This window comes from Cariama cristata, unplaced genomic scaffold (genome assembly GCF_000690535.1).
Source record: "Cariama cristata isolate BGI_N322 unplaced genomic scaffold, ASM69053v1 scaffold12918, whole genome shotgun sequence".
Taxonomy (NCBI): Eukaryota; Metazoa; Chordata; class Aves; order Cariamiformes; family Cariamidae; genus Cariama; species Cariama cristata.
The window spans coordinates 1-22,398 of NW_009631701.1; the positions used below are offsets into that span (position 1 = coordinate 1).

Here is a 22,398-nt window from a genome sequence, read left to right on the forward strand (position 1 = left end):
CTTACGGAGGCTGTGCAATAAGGTGGTAGCCTGGGTAAAGAGATTGCTCGACAAAGCTGCAGGATAGGGTGCCTCCCATCTTCCGCCACAGCCATGTAAATACAAACATTAAACCCCCAAGAATTATGTAGGAAAGGTGTTCTTGATCCCCATTTTAAAAGTGAAGCAGCTGATGCTCTGGTAAATGTAAATCTATCAGTCTTTCAATTTCATAGTAATTTGAAAAATATAATCAATATTTAAGTGGAAATACAGTAGATTTTCAAAAATTGTATAAGTCATACTATGGGCTTTTCCTCTCCATTTTGTTAGCTCAGTCTCAGAAACACTGAATGAGGTTAAGGTTCGAAGAATCAATAAATTAATTTTATAGGATTCTGTGTATTCAGTACGTTTCAAATAAATGACACTATTGATGGGAGATGTCTTTGGTTTTTAACGTCAGTACATCACTATTTTTTGCTCACCTCTTCATAATCTGCATATGCAAAATAAAGCAGCATATTCTTCTTTAATAAAGTGCTGATCGCTCTTTCATAAATATTAGCAGCCTCATCACTGAAAAGTTTAGCATTGTTCATGTCCTGTTATAAAATAAGTATGATAACATAATCGTTCAGCATCTGTGACAATGAAAGCCAATCTACGGAATATCTTCTGTGTGCGAAAAGTTCCAGTGAACTTCCACGCAGTGCTCTGATAAAGAGATAATCATCTCCCCAGTATTTAAGGAATCACAAAATCAGGCCAAAACAACCCAAACCTCAGACCTAAAACCGACCGACACTGAAATAGTTTTTCATAATTCTTATCTCAAATGCAAATATTTGTATTTCTTAAAATAGCCCCCATTTTAAAATTCTGAACATGACACAACTTACGGTGCTAAGTATTTTTCACACACCCCCCTCCTTGGTTCTTAAGTATTTGAGGAAAAATCAACGGTACACCATATCAAAGCAATGAAATAAGAAAGAAAACCAATGGCAATCTGCTTACCCCTTTTTCAGCTAGCAGTTTACTAGATTGCTCGAGGTACTGTGCAGCTTCATACCAGATATCTGGGTGATGTCCCAGAACCAAAAGGCATTGCTCATAGGCAAACATAACTGGGGGGAAAAAAACGTAAGAAATACTCCTTGTATGTTATCGCAGAAGTGGTACCATCTTGCACAACAGAAGCATGAAATACAAAAACCAGCAAATAAATCAGACAATATTATTCAAAGCCCATTGCTGTTACAACGACCACAACTGCAGTTCTTTATATTGCCAGGAACTTTATGAATCATAACCAGTAGCTAAAATCTGCCACCTCCACAGAGGAAGAAGCGGAATTCATTCAAGAACATCAGCCATAAAAATCAGACAGTGATCCGCCGTTTCCTGACCTCCAATGGAAGTTCAGTGGCACACGACTATAGTACTGTCCCCCAAAACCCATGTATTACTTTCAGCTTGGCTTGAGGAAAAACTAAGCAGTAGTTGAAAAAGAACACCCACACAATTCAAGAAACTTGTTCAACTTCTGCTCCAGCATGATTCCTAAACACTAAATCGCATCACAACTTTTGCTGAAGGTCATTAATGGAGCTACAAAATACAATTCTACATGTCCTAGAGCAATATCTAATTACCTCTTTTTGTTATGAGAGTTTGATCTTCTGTACGCAGAGGATTGCTCTTTTCCCACTGGATGTATTTCTTCCACATGTCTACCTGCTGAGCCTCTTGTGGGGTATTTTGGGGGGGGACCGAGGGAGCATTGCGGTCCAGACCTTTCATCACTGTCTCATATTCCTGAAACAGAAGCAATGTTCTGAACAGCAGATTTAAACACATTAAATGCTTATTTTAGGTTACGCTTTATAAAACCGATACAAAGATTTTAGCATACCAACCTTATCAGTCTAACACACATTTTTATTTGAAAATAAGAACCAAGTTTATTGCTAGTTTGTAGAAGTAAATAGAAGAAAAAAACGTCATCAGAAGGCTGTACCTTTGCTACACGTCGTGCATTCATATAATCTCTACTCCTGTCTTCAATCATCTTCTTAGCTAAGTGAATATTGATGCCCTGGAGAAGAGTGAAAAAAGGAAGTGGGAATGTGCAATTTCACTTTGGACATACTGAATCTCATTTCACACAGAAAAGAGCTTGAAAGGGGATGCAAAAGTGAGCAAGAAGGACAAAGTTATTTTAAAAAATACTGGTCTCAAAAGGTCCTGCATTTCTCCTAATAAATGTATGGGCAAGAACGTATTTATCAGAAAGTAAACCCACTACTAAAAATCAACTGACCTGAAGCACCTCAGTATATTTTTAATCACTTATGTGCTTTCAAAGATACAACAAACTTTACATAAACCTACTGGGGGAGAAAGTGGAAAGAATGCTATTTGCGATTTACATTTTTCCTTTTAAATCATAGTCAGTGCCTCATCAGAGTCACAGCTGCCTGCATTGCTGCTGCTTGCTGTTCACCAGGTGAAGACAGACAGCACACGAGCAATTCAGTTTTCTTGGACTAGTAACAGAGATTGACCTCCAAGCTCAAAGCTCGGCCTTCTCTGTTCCTGAAGTAACTGACAGCTTTTAAAAGGGGTTATATTCAACATACACCCTGCCATACGCATACCTTTGTCACCCGAGAGCTGAGACCTGTCACCACTGAGAGTGACAGTCCTACTGGAGGGGATGTGTGCGGGGGGCTGCTGAGCAGGGCAGTTGGGGCAGCCGGGCCCCCAGGCACAACCCACATCTCAACATCAGCCACACAGGCCTGGTCACGGGGTCCCAGGCATGAACAAAATCTCAAAGAACTGCTCTTACGGCAGGACAGGCAAGCACCCTTTTGTTCACACCTGTGTCCCGGTGGATTTTGCTGGCGTGGCTTGCCCCGACTTTGAGGAAGGTGAGCACAGCTTTCAGTCCTATTCCAAACAAGCACCCGAGCTGGGTATCGACTCATTACAGCAGCAAGGAACTGCCTGGACTCGCGCAGAGTGCTCTCTGGGATAGCTATCTGGGACAGCTAGCATATGAAACCAGCAGTGCCCCATTTAACCCAGGACCGGGCTGAGGACACAGCAATGTTCTTCTGGGATGCACTCCCAGCCTTGTGAGGTGCAGCCCTGTGGCTCTGTGAGCCACAGACTGTCACTTCTCTGTCTCATTACCACTTTGGACCATTTCTTTAATTAAAGATACTGGCGACTGACAGGCTGATATTCTTACCTGGTGGCTACAGACTGTGCTAAAGGGAAGCTTGAGAGTGTTTTAATTGCAGCAAATAGCCAGTAACCTTTCATACTGAGACCTGCACATGACCTCTGTGGTGTTGGGCTACTGATGTAGGGCATCACTTCCCCCTCAAAGAGCCCTTCTTTGGTGAGGAGCATTTCCTTCCCGGTGCCAGGACACTTGTACGCAGCAGCCCTGTCCCTCAAGGCCAGCCTAGCCAGAACACGATGTGCAGAAACCCATGTCTGAGCGGAGTGCTGCCCCTCGGCTTCCAGCACCTCCAAACAGCCTTGGGTACTGGTTTGTGTTACAGGTGTCAGCCAGAGCTGCCTCAACTAGAAGGTGGTACAGAATGAACGTAGGACAGGTTTCAGCTATTGTTTTGACAGTCTCCCTACGTATTAATGAAAGCAGTAGGAACCAGCAGCGACAGCCTTCATTTGCTACGTGGGAGGGGAAGAGGAGGTTTACAGGGAAGTTGTACTGGGGATTTTCCTAGGCAGGAGAAGGCATGTCGCTGGGTATCTTCCCTGGCGGTCGGCAGGCTATCTGTGGTATCCCTGAATACCGACGGGGTGATGAGCTGTTACAGTACACACTCGTGGCTGCAGATCCCTGGAGGTACTCCCACTGGCTAAGCACAGTGGTCCTATTAACAGAGAGGTCACCAAGCCTACAGCTTGCATAATTAGCAACAAGGAAAGAGAAATGGTCCCTCCTTTCCTGCTCAGCGCACAGCTGACCCATAGCATGCCGGCACCTGCAGCCGCGGGCGCAACAGGCAGGACAAGGGAGAGTGCAGTATGAGCATCCCTGCTTGATGGTGCTGAGCACGAGGGCATCTGCCCTCAGTTCTGCATTCTCACCTCTGCTGACTGGGGTAAGTTAACAAGCTGTTATCAAATGTGTTTACAAATACACTATAAAGTTGCAGCTACAAATTAGCCTGCAAGGCCATTATGTTGAGGTTACGCTTGCTGAAGACAGTGTGGTAGCAGACTCACCTGAATTGATGCTGTAATGGCTTCAGGCGAAGGATGGTGAGGAGCATTTTATATCTACTTGAGACCATATAGCTTAATACTGTGAAGGAAGTCCAAACCATCATAGCAGAATGCCATCTTACTCTGTTCAACTGTAACTGAAAGGACAGGAGTGCCTCCTTGGGGAAGCAAGCCCTCATTGCCAGCTGATCTGTTCTAGCTTCCATTAAATATATTCTCCATCACTGATGACAGTGATTTCTAATTCACTAGCAATTCCACTGGGCCAACTGAGAAATGGGACAGTTAAATGTATCCTATAGAAAATCTTTAAAATAAATTTAAAAATTCACTCAGGTACCCATAGAGTTTTGCCACAGGTCTTGGTACATACTGCAGACGCAAAATGTGTTTATACTGCTGGTCATCTCTTTTATACATAATTTTTTAGTGGACACAATTTGGGCACCACACTTGATTACACGATTATTATTTCTTTCTTAATGTCACAAACACATTTCATGTTCTTAATTACCTCTTCGTATTTGTTATAATCTCTCCAGAGCTGTTCTATGTTTATCATTGGATTCACGCAACCACGCTGGTAAACCCTACGGACAGCTGTTATCCTCTGGTTTTCTGCATAAGATCCTACCGCTTCTCTAAATAGTGGGGAGAGAGATTAACGTCAGCTATTACAGATCATAACTGGTATGAACATCAACATTACATTAACTGAGCTTAAAAAAATTCTTTTAAGGTACTTACACGCCTTTCAAAAAATTGATGTAATCCACCCAGATCTATGTGAGAAAAAATATTACAAATAATGAAACCAATGCTTAGTTGTACTTGTTATAAAGTTAGAAATAAAACATGTTTTGATTAAAAAAACATACCTGGTATGACATGATTTCCATGCCAATCTTATCCAGAGCAAAATCATATGCCTGAGCCATTTTTTCTCTGAGGAAAAAAACAAACCACAAAGACCATAGAGCAAGTGTTTACTATTTTAAAAAGTCTTTATTTAAGAGTATTCTTCTGTGCAGCAAATTCTAACCAAACATTGAAGTATGAAAAGTATCATTCAACAGCTGAGAGCAAAAACTGACGTTCAGATAGCTTTAAATTCTGCATTTAGGTTGTTTTTTTTATTTAAGAAAATTATTTAAATCTACTGGTGGCAACCTAGCATACTAACAGTTTCTGAGCTGCCCCGCCTCCCCCCATAAGTAACTGGAAATCCACGTATACTATGTGAAGTTGAGAAGACAGAAAACAATTGCTCTCTGCATCTTCTTAGCTGACAGATGTACCCATGGTTTCTTTATCTTCCCTCAGAATTCCCCAAAACTTGTTGTAATTCTCCAGGAACACCAAAAGGCTAGGGCAATTAGGAGTAGTTCCCCTGCGTGGAAACTGGCCAAAATCTTTCACGTGATTTCTTATCTCTCCAAATTCAAAGTATTTTTCCCCAAATTTAAGATGTTCACAGAATATTTTCTTGGTCAAGTTTCAATGAAAACAGCTTTTCCTCTCTCCCACTTCTCTCCCAGTTTCATTTACTCAAACATCTTTCAGTACCTTACTACCTCCTTGACCATATTAACAGGAAAAATAGAGGAAAGTTAAAGTAGATAAAAAGAGGGGGAGGGAGACGCTGATACCTTTAAAATTGTTTCTAAACAGTCTTGTAAAAATAAATTTTAAAACCCTGCTTTTTTTTCTGTTAATGCATTAGTTACCTTGCCAGTTATAGTACAAAGAAATTATGGTGGGCTAGGAAAGAAACAGTTTACAGATGCTGAAAGGTACTGATATTTTTTTGAAACCTCAAACAGGTAGAAAAAGCATTAAACTCAGCCCATAGGACTATAAACAAGCAAAATGTAGTAACTGAAAAGGGATGAAGATTAATACAACCCAAAATTTCGATGCCCTGAATTTTTTATGCCTTTGTATGCATTCCAAAACTTTCTCTAATTACTGAACTATTTACTATTGCTAGTCAAATATAGTACCTCAGCCAGAATCAATGCTGAGTTTTGTGGTGACTCTAACCAGAGCCCTAAGGGGAAGGACAGCTGAGGGTCCTGGCTGCAGAAGAAGTGCGTTTCAGATTGGCTCAAGCACCAACCTCCTCTGCAGGGGACTGGCACGGATATGCCAGCTACTCCCCAACTCTTGTCCCATCTTGTTATATGGATCCAGACTAAGGAAGCAATTTTACCTGGCAAGCTCAGTTAAAAAAAACTTTGAAGAAAATGTTTTCTAAATGCAGATTATATATTACACTCCCCCAACACACTACCAGAAGATCTCCAGGCAGGTTTGCCACCCAGGTTCCTCCCCATCCCCTAGTCAAAAATCAAGAAGAGATTCACCGCAAAACTAGAATAATTCAGAGCAACTCTGTTAACTTACTTGTAACTAGGTAGCTTCCCCTTGGTTTCTCGTACATAGGAAAGGTAACATTTCCACAAATCAATGTGTAAAACCTTCATAAGGCATCGCTGAAATAACTGTTTAATACATCAAGAAGATGTGATCAGGATTCCAGATATAGAAATTAGGTTTCTACTTTTAAAGCTATACAGTATGAATTAAAATAATCTTTGTAATTATGACTGAGATTTGCAAGAAAGAGTAAGTTAAGCTACTTGTCTTTTTCACGAAAGCATCTCAGTGCTATGCAAGGGAACTGGAGAGAATTAAGCAGAGAAATTCCTCTGTGCACTTTACTGATTACAGATTGGTAGCAACAATACATCAACTTTAGCGATACTTCTTATCGGTGTTTTTGAATAGCGCATTCAATGACAGCTATAGTTCTTTTCAATCTGCTTTAGCCTAATTATAAGATACTTGTTCTTGCTATAGAGATATATTACATACATTGATAGGACTCACCTTTTCCACTTTGTCATAATTTTTTGCTTTAATCTATAGGGAAGCAGAAAAAAACAAATCACTTAAGAAACTATTTTAGAATAGCAGGAATATATTCTTTATACAGTACTATAGCATTGCAGTTTGTACTTTGGCTGCCTAAACTAATTACATTGTAACACCACATAATGTTGCAAAAATACAATTAAGTATACAAAAATCATGTACTTTGCTTAGCTTTTTCAAAATTACCAGGTCTTAATTTATTTTTTTTTTTTATTTTTCACATGCACTAGGGCCAAAATTTAGGTATCAGTAGGTAAAGTTGCTTTCCTATATTCTAGTTTGGACACCCATACTTAGCCTCTTACTTCAATGTATTCTGTTGCCTTAAGCGCATATATTGACTTAGATACTAAAGCCTCTAGATCAAGATTTAGTAAATTAAGGGTAAAATACCATATTTACAAAATAATAGGCTAATAAATGTATTATATTTGAATCTTTATTTCTCAAAGTACACTTTTCTATAATATGCTGATGTTGAATAAGGGAATAATAAACCCTGGAGAACCTGTTTTTCAACAGGTGCCCCCAGCCCTGGTGTTCCCTTCCACGAGGGACCAAACCACGCTCACATCTTGGCACTCGTTTCATTCAGATGGCACGCACACCGCAAGGGTAGAGGGTGAAACCGAGTCTGGAAGTAACAGGTTGCCTTTCAGACAGGACAAAGAAAAGCAGGAGACGGATACAGAGGGCAGACTGGCACCCTTGATGTATTTATTAGCTCCACTTACGTTACCATACTAGACAATCTGTAGAGACACACCCTGAAGAAACAAGCAAAACTGACACCGCCCTTAGAAGATGCTTATCTGCGTTGAAATAGAGCCTTTAATGAAATATGGATTTGTTATGCTGGGTTACACTGTTTTAAAACATCAAAACTCCCTTTTAAATGTCATCGCTCTTCGTTTACTTAGGGGATTCACAGCTTTTTTTCTTGGTGTGAAACACAAGAGCCACAGGAGCAGCTCTGAAAGCCTTTCCTTTTCCCCAAGGAGCACAGCGGTAGGCAGTAAAAAGCACCCTTTCACACCAGATGTTAAATAAATCATTTTCATGTCGTTCCCATTCTAAGGCACAAGAGAATTTTTAATGGAAGCATTAGGAAACACAGACTCATCTGCAGGAGGCCTAAGACAAGTATGTCCTGTACTGCACCATGCGCTGCCTCTCCTCTCTCCTGTTTTCCGAGTCTTTATACTCCTGCAACACCCCGGCCTCCGAGAGCCCTAACAGAGCACCCCCACTCCTCTCTCTACTGAGCAAGATCAATTAAAAACAAGAGAATACAAACAAGTTTTGCAGAAAAACTTTAATGGCACACATGGCAGACCAGACCCTTGTGTCTGTACAACTTTCAATGTAGGGCAGTATCCTGCCCAGGCTGAAAGGATTTCACAAAAAATGGGTTTGCGGAAAGTTAAGCCTAATTACGTCTCGCGCACACGATTTTCACCCAGTCTTTCTGCAAGCTATTCAGTTAAAAAACAGCTGACCAGAGAAATGACTGATTATGGAAATAACAATGCTCTGAAATAACACTTAACTAAAATCAGGAGGCAGCATGTCCTTGCTCTGAACACCTCCAAGCCCTGTGGTAAGACACGCTGACTTGGCACACTCCCAGGGACAGGTACGTACCCTACTGCCACCTCCTCACAGCCTTTTCTCAGTACAGCACAATCTTGCAACCTTTAAAAGCACTTATAATAACTGTAGGGTTGTTTAGACAGAAGTCTTTTGTGTTCACAAATTACGGAGTTTAATGCTGCCCTGTTTCTAGTTGAAGTAAAGTAAAAGATTGTATTTTAAATTTCTCCTCCACTGTAAAGTCCAAAAAAGACATCTCCCATTTTTACGTCATCCTTTTTTGATAGTAACTTTTCAGGTCCCTCAGCACCTCTTAGAATATGATGAAAAGGACTCAACTCTCACTAAAAAACAGAGTTCTCAGTCTACACCTCCCACCCCTAGCAAACTCCTTTTATTCTTGGGTCACTGAGTCGAAAAGAAGAAATGAATCTTGGTTCTAGCACACAGCACAGCTGCCTGCACTTTTTTTTCTCTTGTACTTACTCAAGTAAAGCCTTCAGTAAGATGAGCAGAAACTTTAAAAAAAAAAAAGCGCGAAACCCCAGGAGATAGTATAAATCCTTTTTTTGTGCAAACTAAACAAAAATTATCCATGGCTTTGCCACTGACAAAAGCCATCACCTTTTAGTTATTCAAGAACAAGACCAAAAATAATTTTTAAAAGCTCAGAATGAAAAGTTGTAAGCAGGCAGGGCAAAAATTCGTGTGCCTTCCAGGTAAAAAGTGATTTGCACATCTGCCTTGAGTTACTACGCCAAAGACAATTCCTAGACGTAGCTGATGGGGCTGTGAATGCTCTCTGTCTGCTTAGCATGTCTCCCTGCCCCTTGTCACCCAAAAGCCCATTGACAACTATTACTCAGCAGAACTGCCCTAGACTGACCCCAGTAATTGTATATACCATCAGGTAAGTGCACAGTAATCCCACTTAATTGTTTACTAGAGCAACTTCCTCAGCGGGGGCACCTGTCACCAGGTGACATCAAAAGATGGAGCACAACGAGTACTTATCAATTAGACTACATGCACTGCCAATAACCAAAGACATTGAAAAATAAAGTATTTTGTTAAGAAAAAAAGCTATAGTCTTTATTTGCATGTGTTATGACTCAAAGAACAAAATAGTTTCTACATCAATATCAGATACATGAAGAGCTGCTGACCACACCTGGACTTCAAGTCAGTGTCATATATTTGTTAAATCCACACAAGTGGTTTGATATTGATATCTGAGAATTCAGAAACCTTGGTACCAATGCAGCTAGGAGGTTGGAGATTGGCAGGATTTGTTAAAAATAAAGAAAAAGCATGATTGGCCAATGCTTACTGAGTCTCTCTCAGTGGAGTTTTTATGAAGCTCCCAGAGCCAGAGGGAAATGCGGCTATCTCTCATGCAGGAATTTGTTTGCATTTCTTGGCTCATCGCTCCCAAGTAACCATCCTGGCAGCCCTGGCTCAGTGATGCCAGAGGGATGGGGAAAGCCCCTCAGCAGAGAGGCCACATGCTGCCTCCAGCACCCACTGCCACACATTTCTGTGACATTTCTTGGGTTTCCTATTACAGACACAGGAACAGGCAGAGATTAGGTGCGGACAAGCATTAAAGGATTGAGATTAATACTGTATTTTTGTCCTTAAAGACAAACAAAGTGAACTATAGATCTTTACAGTAGATTATCCTTCAATTTCTAATGCTGCCTGTATTCCTATTCTGATTGCTTTAATTCAAGAGGTAGGCATTACCCTCATGGAGGCTAACATATAGAAACGTCTCCACCACAAACCCACCACCTACAGAGTGAGCTTAGACATATTGCCATTCTAGGGTAAAACTGCTATATATGAGCATCTCCCTTCCATCCTTGAAGACTATACAAAGGGTCTGACTAGCTATGCTTAGACACACTCTTGTAGTAAAACACATCTGACCGTGCCTTCCTCTGCCTGTGATAATGAGAAATTCCAACTGTTTTGCTGAGTCACTTAAATTTCCTATTACAGCATCAAATTTAAAGTCACTACTGTATCAGCTTTGTACAAGACGAATTCATAATAACAGGGTCAAATTTCTTCCCAGAATTTGTGACGTGCTTCCCTGTAATAAGCTTCACAAACATTGAAGGGCAAAATTTAAACCATAAATTACATTGCACTTCGCCCTTTATTTAATAGACTTACTAAAAGATGTTTCATTTATGATTATGCAAAGTAAGTGATTTTATTAATCTAGCAACTTAAGACTACTTGTATTTGTCTGGCAACATACAACACAAGCCAAAAAAAGTGTCCTAGTTTTACTTTAATCTTTTCAGTGTTTCTTGGTTTTGATCAAGCTCCTAAGGAAGAAGGGTTAGTACATGGTACTTAAGGATCAGCATGGCTTTTTCTGCCATCTATTTCTATATCCCAACTCCATCTCCTTTTTCAATGGTTATTTTTCAAGCAAAAAAATGTATTTTCTCAAGGATAAAATCTAATGTTCCCTTATTCACTGCCTCCAGCTCTGTCCTTGGTGAGGTAGATCCTCTTGCCCTCTCCTCTACCCACTGCCCCTGCGCTGCTCTCCAGTGGTTTTTTGGAACTTTTTTTGGAAGACAGACCTGAAGAGAAAGGCTACACACCACTGGCTGGCTGCACCAGCTGATGAGGGACAGGCTGGCAGAGGAGAAAACGCCACAGCAGCACCACCGTTAACTTCCCAAGGATTTAGTTCATAGTGGCTGGTATTTTTAGAACTACTATTTCCTAAAATCTGTTTTTTAATATAAATACTACCATGTATGCAACACCTGTAATTGTTTTTTAAAAAACACATACATAACGTGTTTCAGAGTACAAAATGACAACCAGAACCTACATGTATGTATTTGGAAGTACTGCTTTTGTTATTAACTGAAGGAAGCTCACTGTGAAAGACCTATATTCATTCACAGTTAGATGACTAGGTATTATCTAATCTAAAAGTTAGTATTTTAAAAATAAAATCAGACTGCACAAAATTTACCATTACTGAATCCATTTGTGTTGACCATTTGCTTTTTTATTTTTACATCCTGATTGTCAAGGTAAATAATCAATTACCCATTGCCAAGCCCAGTGGGATCTAATTTGGGTCTGTACTAGTATACAACTGCAAATGCAATAAAATACATTCACATTTCTCCACCCATTTTCCAAAATACAGGTTAGGGCTGGCCGGAGAGATGTTCGCACTTTATTTGCAGAATAAATACTGCTTAGACCATAGTAGTTCAAACTTTTAAGGCTGCCTCAAAGAAATGTAATTGTTGAAAGGATGAAGAACGTGTAACACGCTAATTTACTCTTCTATCTTTAGCACATTCAGCCTTTTGCTATTTGCTGAGGCTTCCAGTCAGTAACTAATTGCGTGAGCATTTAATATGACAAACTCATTTTCCTGCAGGTCAAATAACAGCAATTACCTTTGCAAATAACAAACCAAGCTCTGTCCAAATAAATGAAATGGAGGTGAAATGCAGGACTAACATCACCCTCAGCATGTGGTCATTAACCCAAGGAGACTGGATTATAACTGCCTAGATAACTGGATGTAAAACTTATCTTACATATGCTGCACAAAGCACGTATTTCATTTGCACAATATATGTCAAGGCTTAACCAAGGAAATCCTGTTTTTAAAAACATTAGCATGCAATTGTAGATGTAATTTCTGTAATAAATAATCTCACTACAATTTGTACCAGATAAGGATTGAACAATTCTTTATTTCTGCAGTCTTCATTCAGAGTTTTAATATTCCTTGTGAAAATATAGCTTTTATCTTGCTATTACTAAAGACTGCAAGGAAGAGATACAGTACACCGAGTATGGGAAAACTAATTTTCTCAAAATGTAATAAGATGAGATTCTAAGTATTTTCATTCAGTATGGTGTAATTTTTCACATTCACATGGTTATGTGTCTCAGTGCCATAAAACGGGACTTGAAAAGTCCCTTAAAATTATTCTAAATGAAATGCCTCCAACAACTATTAGATGTGTTATTTCTAGAGCTTCCAGAACCATGGCATTACATCAAAATTTAAAAGTCATGTTGTTTCCACTAGATACACCATCACTTGCTCCTTACAGGATGCAGTCACAGCCGCCATATAAATGGCTATAACGTAAAGCAAAAAAATAAAGCACCATTTTGCAGTCTACTTCTGAGGAAACCTAAGAATAGAATATTTTCAGTTGGAAGGGACCTACAATGATCTAGTCCAACTGCCTGACCAAAAGTTAAAGCGTGGTATTAAGGGTATTGCCCAAATGCCTCAAACACTGACTGGCCTGGGGCATCAACCTCCTCTCTCGGAAGCCTGTTCCAGTACTTGACCAACCATGTTTCCTGATCAAAATTATCTTTTAGGTTTCACAGTTGTTTCCTGATTAACAAAGTAATGGTCTATCCTGTACACTATTGTGCATTTATATTTAGAGACACTTTGAATTTGCTCACAGTATTTAAGAATAAACAAACTTTTCAGTAGCTAAGAATATTGTTTAAGCTAATGAACAGGACCTGTAATTCTGCAAACCTAATTACCAGTTAATGTCCTGCATACATAAATACCAGAACAGGCACTTACTGAGCAGCCAGTGAAAATGTGAGCTTTCTATAGCAAAATTCTAGGCCACATAACCATTTTCTGTTAAAGACACAAAAAAAAAGTAAAAGGTGTCCACGCCTACAGGAAAAGTGATCACTAATAAAGGAAGCACAGCCTTTCTCATAAGGAGCTAAGTTGCAGTGGGAGATTGGGACAGGACAGTGGCAGAGCTGCTGTATGAATAGCCAGTAATATGCAAGGTTGCTCCTTGCTAACTTCTGGAAAATTGTCATTACAGCCTCATGACTACAAGCCTTTAACAGTCTTCAGGAACAATTAAGCAAAGCACATCAGATTAACACACTCTACCAACCTTTCCCCTCTCAGAGGCAGAAGACTAGGGAAATCTCTACATGAACATCTCCACCATCTAACTAATTGTAAAAAACAAAACAAAACAAAAACCCCCCAAAAACCCCAAACAACACAAAAGGCATCACTGAAGACGTGAAAAGACTATTTCCAAAACTGTCAGCATAAAAGCACATTTATCTGGAAGTTTGGGAAAGGAAGGAACCCAGCTGCACCTGCCCAAGGGTGGTGCAGCTCAGCGCAGAAGTCTTTTCAGAAAAGAGTGCAAACAAAGAAATTGTGAAATGCTACTCTGAAGACAGAGTAACATAAGCCCCAGCTGAAAAAGAGTTAACTCATTCTTAATTAAAAAAACTACATAAACAAGTAATTACCAGTTTAAAAAAAAAAAGAATCTGCAAGTGGAAGATGTCTTTTTGTTTAATCTATTAGACTAAAAAACCCAGTACCTTTAATCTTGAGATGCATCAGGAAAGAAATTAATCCAGAATACATGAATATATCATCCTGAGGTATCAGCAAACTGCCCGCACTCTGGAAGTGCTGTAATACAAGGACTGAGAATCCGGACAACCTTCCTGAAAAAAAACCTGACTGATCTAGAAGTGAAGAAAGATTAATGTATTACAGTAAAGAAACTTAGCTTTGCCACTAATAGTATAGTTTGGAATATTAAAGAACTATCCACTCCATCTAATTCCTAAATATCTACTCCAGTGCAAAGAAGAACAAGGACTTCACTAAGAAATAAGAGGTCAAAGACAGAGTTAGTACGAAACAGCTATTGTGCTTTAGTTTACACCTTAGTGCAATTTCATTTAATTTCCACATATGGAAAAAACTTTAGGACTAGCAACTGCCTCTACTCCTGGTCCTGCAATGAGACACTTTATTCATGTCAATAATTTGAGAAGCAAGCATAACTTTCAGGCACCACTATCAAGAGACCAGCCAGGGCTGTACAGAGGAATATTTTTTTATACGCAGCCTTAAAAAAAGTTGTGTGGTGACAAAACTGTTAAATGATTTGTCTAGTAGGAGAATGGTACTGAATTGCAATCACTGGTTCACTCAGTATCTCATTTATTTCTGATGTCAAGTATACTTTTTTCTTCCCTTTGTTTTCAACCTGGATTATAAAAAATGAAGAAGCAATTTCTCAAGTGTATTTCCTCTTGTTTGTACATTTTACTTCCTTTCCAGAACACATTTTCAGAAAAAAAATAATTCAGATTTGCAGTTATGTTTAAACACTAAACCCACCTCATGTTATTACTTGCACTGTTGCTTTGCTTTCTGACAAACTGAGTCCCATTATTGCAAACATCTCTTGTGGATTAGTATAATTCAAGTAAGGCTGCAGAAAGAGCCCTTTTCAAGTCATGATGAAAAGCATACTCCATGGTCTTCAAAAAAAGAAAGATAACTTCAGTTATCTGTTACTTCAGTGCCCTATGGATCTGACATTTGAAAATTGCCTATAAATTGGGGTTGAAGAAGAGAGCTACTCTAAGTTTTGTTTACCTACGAGCACTGCCTCAGCCTACTGAACTGTTCTCCGCTATATTGGGTAAAGCTCACACGTACACAGCTCATATAAAGCAGCAGCACTTCCAGCTTTTCTTCCTTGTTCTATTTCCTCAAACTCTTACATGCAAAATTATTATGTTTCCTCTATGAATGTTTTAAGATAACTGTCCCCAACAGAATCTGATATTAGATATATAATCAATAGTTATGCTTTCCCCCTCAAATCACTTGTCATATAACCACTTTTTACTTAGCATAAGCAGTTCTTACACACCAATTTAAAAATTAATAGACCACAAGATCTCTTTAATAAGCATCTTCTGTTTGTGGTCATACCATGTTTAGTAGATGGCAAGAACTGTTTCCTGCTTAGAGAAAGACAGGACTACACTATCAGTAGTTACTTTAAAAAAAAATTTTATAGAAATTTTGCTCCCATATTCTCTTTTGCGCACTTTTTGCACCTAATGGCTTCACACGGTCATTCTGAGATACTGTTCCTCACCCACTGATTTCACCTGACTGAACTGCACCATCCACTTCACTCCCCACGTTCTAAAGCATGCCTGTAAAACTCCAGCAGCCTACCCACATACACATCTGACTAAAAGCACCAGGATCTCCTACCTAACATCAGGAAGACGCCTTTCATACTCCCTGCTCAGCACTACTGAAGAAAACAACTTGTCTTAGGTGTTTAGGCCTTGCCACACACCAGCATTACTTTCTGTAACGGCATCTAACTTTATGCTTCTAATCGGGAAGTACGAGCTACCTACTCCAACCATTTTTCCAAATAATGGGAGAAAATCCAGTGTTCTTTGCTCCTTTGTTCTGCATTTTATTGTACAACACATCTTGATCCACAGTACTCATTCTTTAATATCCTCTCCAAATCAGGAAAATAATTTTTTTATTTAGGCAATTTGCCCATTATCAAATTTAATGTAATATTAACTGTATGAAGTAACTTAAAGATGCTAAGCATCCTTTAATTTTCCACTCCTTTCTAGCCAGATTCAACTTCATACCTAGATTCTCAATTTGTCTGCAAATGTAATAAAAAGTCAATTTTCAACATGCCCCATGTCTTGCAATTTCCTCTTCGATTTCACAACTCACTTTAAGGCACAGCAGAGAACAAACCCCCACATTCACACTCCTGCAAACTACCTTGCTTCCTTCCTTACGCATTTTGGTTCTTCCTACATACTTTAGTTCACTTCCGCTTCTTATTCCTGTTTCTCAATGTCTTCTCTATTTTACAGCAGCAGTGGGAAGTTCTAAAATGTGTTCTCAGATGGCTAACATTAACAGACCTACTGATACCCTTTGCAGTCATTAGGAAGTATGCCATTTCACAAACCAGTAGTTCTTTTTCACCTAGAATTACTTTTATATTGGTTTAACTCTCAGAGGAACAAATTTATAGGACTCAAAAGCACATAGAGCAACCATTGATTGCAAGATAATCTCTTAACATGACAAAATGCAATGAGATAAATTAAAGACTTGCTGTCTTATCTATTGGCCAGATCATTAAAGTTAAAAACTTAAATTAAGAGGGAAGCCTAAAAGCAAGGTATTTGGCCTCTCTCACTGGGCTAGAGATCCCTAATTTGTAAACTTGGATAAATTACACTGGTGGTCTACCTCAACTGCATATCATAAGCAAACAGTCCCTCAGCAGGGGCAATACACTCCTCTACACTTTTTTTAGCTACTTCAGTAAGATAGTATGTGCCCGTATCTTAACACAAGGTTGCCAAACTGGTAACTGTGCTATATTGCAGTCTGCCATCACCACTAGCGAGGCACTAAGCCCATAACTCAAGCTTAAAACTCCTTGCAATACTAAGACCTTAAAAACAAGGCAGGGATCAGACCGCTGCAACAGATTACATCTCATAAGGGGTATGTGAGGCATCACTACCTAGAAAAATCCAGATTTTCCACTCTACAGCGGTATTACTAAAAATTGTCCACAAATCAGATTTAAAAAGAACATATTTCTACTTACAACGCCTATCCTTAAAATGAGACGTTTCTGATGCCACAGTTCCAATGAATTCTGGAAATGCTCCCATGCTTCTACACTATAAACATTTGTCACTAGTTAAACCCCAATACAGCTCTGATTCAAATCACTAAGATATTCTCATGTGTAGTTAACTGCATGCATGCAATGTACGACAAAAAAGTGAATGCTGCCTGTGCAACGTAACAGTTATGCACCAGTGCACATAATTTCTTCTCATTTTTGAATTATGTAAGAAAGGAAAAATATCAAACCTTATGGTCTTAGGTACACAACATCTCATTGCAGAAGTCCAAAATTGTTACTGGAGGTAGAGCACCTGTTATATTGAAGCCATCAGTGAGAAAGAGCATATCCTAACACCACTCCTAAATGAAGAACAGTTGTACTAACAGGACACAGGAGTGCCAGAATGAGTGGCTTGCCTTCATAGAGTTTCTACCTAAGAGAAGTCACTGTTTTTCATCACAGCAGTGGCTCAAAGCCTTTTCATAGTCTGCAAAGAGATTCTGCAGCAAACGTCAAGCATTATTTTATGTAGTAGCACTAGTACATAAGGTTTAACAGGAAGTGTTCTCTCAGCCATCAGGCTTCTCAAATTCTAAATAAAGAACATCAGGTAACTCAACCAGGTGATGACTGGAAGAGATGTAGAAATGAATGAGAAATTACGATTATAGTTCCCTCACCCATGCAGATGAAGATAACCAATTTGTAGCTAATACAGGGTACACAAGAAAGCTCTCGATTTTTTTAACTTCTGGTTCTTTCGGGTTCAGACGTGAGAAAGAAGTTCAAGTTTGTGCCTGGCCTAACAGACTATTTCCCCCCTCAAAACATCAACAGAAGGATCAGCAAGTGACTGCAACAAAAGAACGCACACAATAAGAGAAGTTTTCACTGTCCTCATTACATTCGAAAGTGAGACTTCAAAAGTGTTGTGAACAAGAGTTTTATATAACTAACACTTCTAACAGGGATGTTTCTGTCACCCCACATGGAAAGAATACAACAGAACAAGAAGTAGTTCATGTTTATTCATGTGAAAACAGCAACACACTATAGAAGAGGGTTCATAGTCATCTCCTCATTAGGTATCACTTCCACTTCAAAATAAAAATTCCTAACACTTTCCCATATTTTTGTGATCAAATACAGAAAATAGAATTATAAAGAAACCCACTAGTGTTGTACCGCACGACTTCTGACACTACAAATGTCAATTATGTGGATAACTTTCTGATATTATACAACTGTAGGACCATGGCAACTATGCAAGATGTACATGCCTGTATTTACATATTGAGTAGAAAAGACAGGAAAGAAGTTGCATTCACTTTCTAGTGCAAGTCTACAATAATCACACAGACAGAACAACATTTATTAACAGGAATGGAACAAGTCCACACACGAATAAGAAAAGATCATAAATAATACAGTTGTAAAAAAGATTAAAAATCTCAGACTGTAGTCATCAAGAACGTGCAATATGGATGTTTGTACAGAGCATCTGTACGGCAGCTTCTCAAAAGCAGAAGTTTACTATAATAAATGTGGCAGACTAGCAGGGTGGGCATGGATTATAATGGGTATCCCCTTCCATTAAGAAATACAAAGATCAGCTAGTGATATATACAGTATTTTCAGTTGAAAGTACCACTAAACAGAATCTCAGCCAAGAAATCTATTCTACTTTGACTTCTGATCACTCCAACTTCATCCTGACAGAAGTCAGTTCCCATTTTTCCCCAAGCAGAAGAATTTTGGTGGTAGGTATAGCAACTTTTTTTTTTAAACACAGAACCAGATTAAAGTAAAACAGGGGAAGAAAATGCTTTGAAGAAACACAAACATTTTAAACAAAAACAATCATTTTTCTAAATGGTTTTATTTACATTTTTCATATACAAGTAGGTTAAATGATACATTCTGACTAGTATCCACACCAGTGTGAATTACATGAATTTAAGATACTGATGTATTGCATATGATGAAATGCAAAACAATCAACCCTAAGCTTTGGTCCCACCCTCTAAATCCTCATACAGCATCTGGTTTGTTACCAAGACATCTAAAATTCAAAGTGTTCATATCAAATAGAAGTTACCTGAACAAATATATCTAGTTTCATTTCTTTAGAACAAGCAATAACACAGGAGTCTTACGTGCAAAATTCGCAAGATGAAAAATACATATTAACAGCCAAACACTTTACACGCATGTTACTAGCTTTGTATTTATTGTCTCTAGACTTGGGGTATTTGTCACAACTGTCATGTGCTGATGATTTTTAAATCTTTAATTATGGCAACCTTTCAACCCCTACTAATAACAGTTCAAAGTGACCAGGATATAATGCAATATACTCAACAACGAAAAGGGTAAAAACGTGTGAACTGGCCTGAAACATTCAGGACAATTACAGATTAAAGTTTCCACTTAGAGCAACTGGAACTAAAAATTCTTTAGATCATTCAAAAAATGTTGCAAATACATGAACATAGTTTAATAAATGCGCTCAAGAAGATTTTCAACCTGGTGATTTCTCAAAGGAAACTAGCAGAGAAAAAGGTGACAACTTCAAATGTTTGCTTTGGCACTACTTAAATATTTACAACACTGGTAAAGTAAAAGTTCTTTCAAGTGCATAAAAAGCATTATCAAGTCTTTCTGTATCTAAAAGATGGTTCAAACAGTCGAAGAGACAAAGGAAATAGCAATAGACAGCTGGGCCTATGGGATCATAGGGTATTACATCAGAATTTATTTTTACATTTCTGTAGCACCTTTTAGCCAGGTGCCAAAAGCACTTTAATCACTAAAACAAGCCTCACAACAACCCTGTGAGGTAGGTAGGTATCTGTTTTAATAATGGCACAACAGGTTAAATCACTTACCCAAGAAGACACAGCACATCAGCAGAGTAGGCTACAATCCAGATCATGTGATCTATGAATTTAACATTATAGCACATGTGGGACTGAGACTTACATGCTCCTTTTTAAAACTGTGAAAGAAGCACTGACATGTGATTCAAGTTTTCTGGAAGTAGTTTTTTACAGGAGAAGTATCAAGAGAAAAAATGTGCTTGAAGCAACTAGAGAAACCAAGAGTCTGAGTAAGAAGAGTGGCATTACTGTACCACTTCCTAAATTTTAGTAGATGCAGAACAGAAAGTTAACTATTTCACTTGCTAAAATAAGTATCAAAAATGACTACATAGTCTGTCAAATTCACTAAACAAAACCCTATTCTCACAAGTCTTAAGCACTCAAATGCTATGACCCAAAAATGTTGTCAGCTGAGAGTTGTTTTCATCCAATTCTATATTTCTATATCCTGCAACTGCTTCTTTGAATGTCAGAAGAAATAAGAACCAGTGTGAGAATCAAAATTTTTTGACCAATTCAATCTTTAATAGTAGAGTTCCCATTAACAAACTGTCAAAGTATGCTCTTCCCAGTTAATCTCTGTGTTCTACTGACTACCAAACCAGTCATAACAGAGAGACCAGAGCATATAAATCGGTGCTTGGCACAAAATGGAAGCGTGAAGTATTCAGTTACTTCAGCCCAGACTGTAGATCAATAGCAGTAAGTTAGATGACACACTAAGTGCTGAGCACTGCTTTACACTATGTTCCACTAGGGAACATAGTCACACACAAAAAGGAACACATGCAGTGAGCTGAACAAACACTGTCATGAAAACAAGAGGTAATCACAGCAGTAAGGCCTGCACTTAAAAATTTTACATCACAAAATGAACGGGCATATGCAGGGAAACTGCTTTTGTTCATATAGATTATAAACAATGATTTCTACTTGAAGATTGGAAGTGACTAAAAAGAACACATTCCTCAAGTTTAAAGATTTCTAACAATTTTATAAAGAATACAGCCATTAAAGGGCTAATTCATTTTTTGTAAGGTCATAATCATAACCCTCACCCCAGCTCATCTTCCAGTAATAGACTACCACTAAGTAATGATACTCCGCTCAGATTTGTGTGTTCAGAGGACAAAATTCTCTAGTGAAAGACAACCTGCCAGAAAGCAACCCCCACTTTCTTCTCCCTTTTTGTCTTTCAGTGATGCAAAGACGAAATGTTATCATGTTAAAGAGGAAAGTGATATGCTTGTTTTGACATCACGAAAAACGCAGCTTACAGATCAACTGAGGATTTAGCAATTTTCAGATTTAAATACTGAGGCAATGAAATTGAAATCAAAAGCAACGCTAAACAAAGATTTACCACAGGTTTACTTTCCCAACTCAAGGTTGGAAAGATCTATACTTCTGAACTATCCAAGCGAAACTTTCTAGCAGGAAAAGACTACCAAGATTTCAAAAGAAAAAAGCTTTTGGAAAACACCCTCCCTATATTCCTTGTACATCTGAAGGCTGCAATAAAAGAAGCCTCAAAACAATTCCTCTATCTCAACCTTCAAAAATTAATTGAAGTCTTAATTTATACGCAACTGTGCTGTTAAAAGAACATTTGAGAAAACATTTAATTTTGAATTTACTCTCAGACAGGACTGTACATATAATATGAAACCTAAACCACCACTGACAACAGTGCCCAATTGTACGAAAATATTTTTAAGAGAGAAATTTAGAAACAAAAAGTTATTTCAGTTTATAGCTACAAATGGTTAGATGTACTAAAAAAAGGCAGAGATAAGCATGTTGGTTTTTAGTTAAATGGGTCACCATGTGAGTTTTGAGAGAAGTTACTGGAACCAGGAAAGTTGACAATTTAAGTCACAACTGGGATTTTAAGAATTTGCTTGTTAAGATGAAAGATAAATTTCTAAAAAGTATCCTCTTACATTTCTTTCAAATATAACCCTTTAAAGTGTAACCTCTACCAGAACTCTACAGTTCACATTTTTCCATTGTTTTGAACAACAGAATCCATTTCTCTTATATCTGAAGTGTAGTTATAGGCAGACACACACACACCAGTGATCTTTATGCCAATGCTTTACTTTTCAAATTTACCTTATGTTATCTGGTTACCATACCTGCTGGGTAGAAACTGATCTTCCTTCCTTGAAGAAGCACGTAAAAAATTATACCCTAGACTGTTTTAAGCT

General features: G+C 38.4%; 1 protein-coding gene across 1 annotated transcript in view; it reads right to left on the bottom strand.

Annotated features, from left to right (window-relative positions):
* Nucleotides 1-467: 467 nt before the first annotated feature.
* The window catches only part of LOC104166221 (cleavage stimulation factor subunit 3), a gene marked incomplete at its 3' end in the record, with an annotated part of 32,816 nt that continues 10,885 nt past the window's right edge, over nucleotides 468-22,398 (bottom strand). Inside the window, exons 4-12 of the mRNA XM_009706080.1 lie at nucleotides 7,144-7,176; nucleotides 6,658-6,755; nucleotides 5,130-5,196; nucleotides 4,999-5,033; nucleotides 4,766-4,892; nucleotides 2,003-2,080; nucleotides 1,638-1,800; nucleotides 1,000-1,109; nucleotides 468-584 (exon numbers count right to left, since the gene is read on the bottom strand). Of these exons, the coding sequence (XP_009704382.1) occupies nucleotides 468-584; nucleotides 1,000-1,109; nucleotides 1,638-1,800; nucleotides 2,003-2,080; nucleotides 4,766-4,892; nucleotides 4,999-5,033; nucleotides 5,130-5,196; nucleotides 6,658-6,755; nucleotides 7,144-7,176 (828 nt within the window). The remainder of the gene's footprint in view (nucleotides 585-999; nucleotides 1,110-1,637; nucleotides 1,801-2,002; nucleotides 2,081-4,765; nucleotides 4,893-4,998; nucleotides 5,034-5,129; nucleotides 5,197-6,657; nucleotides 6,756-7,143; nucleotides 7,177-22,398) is intronic.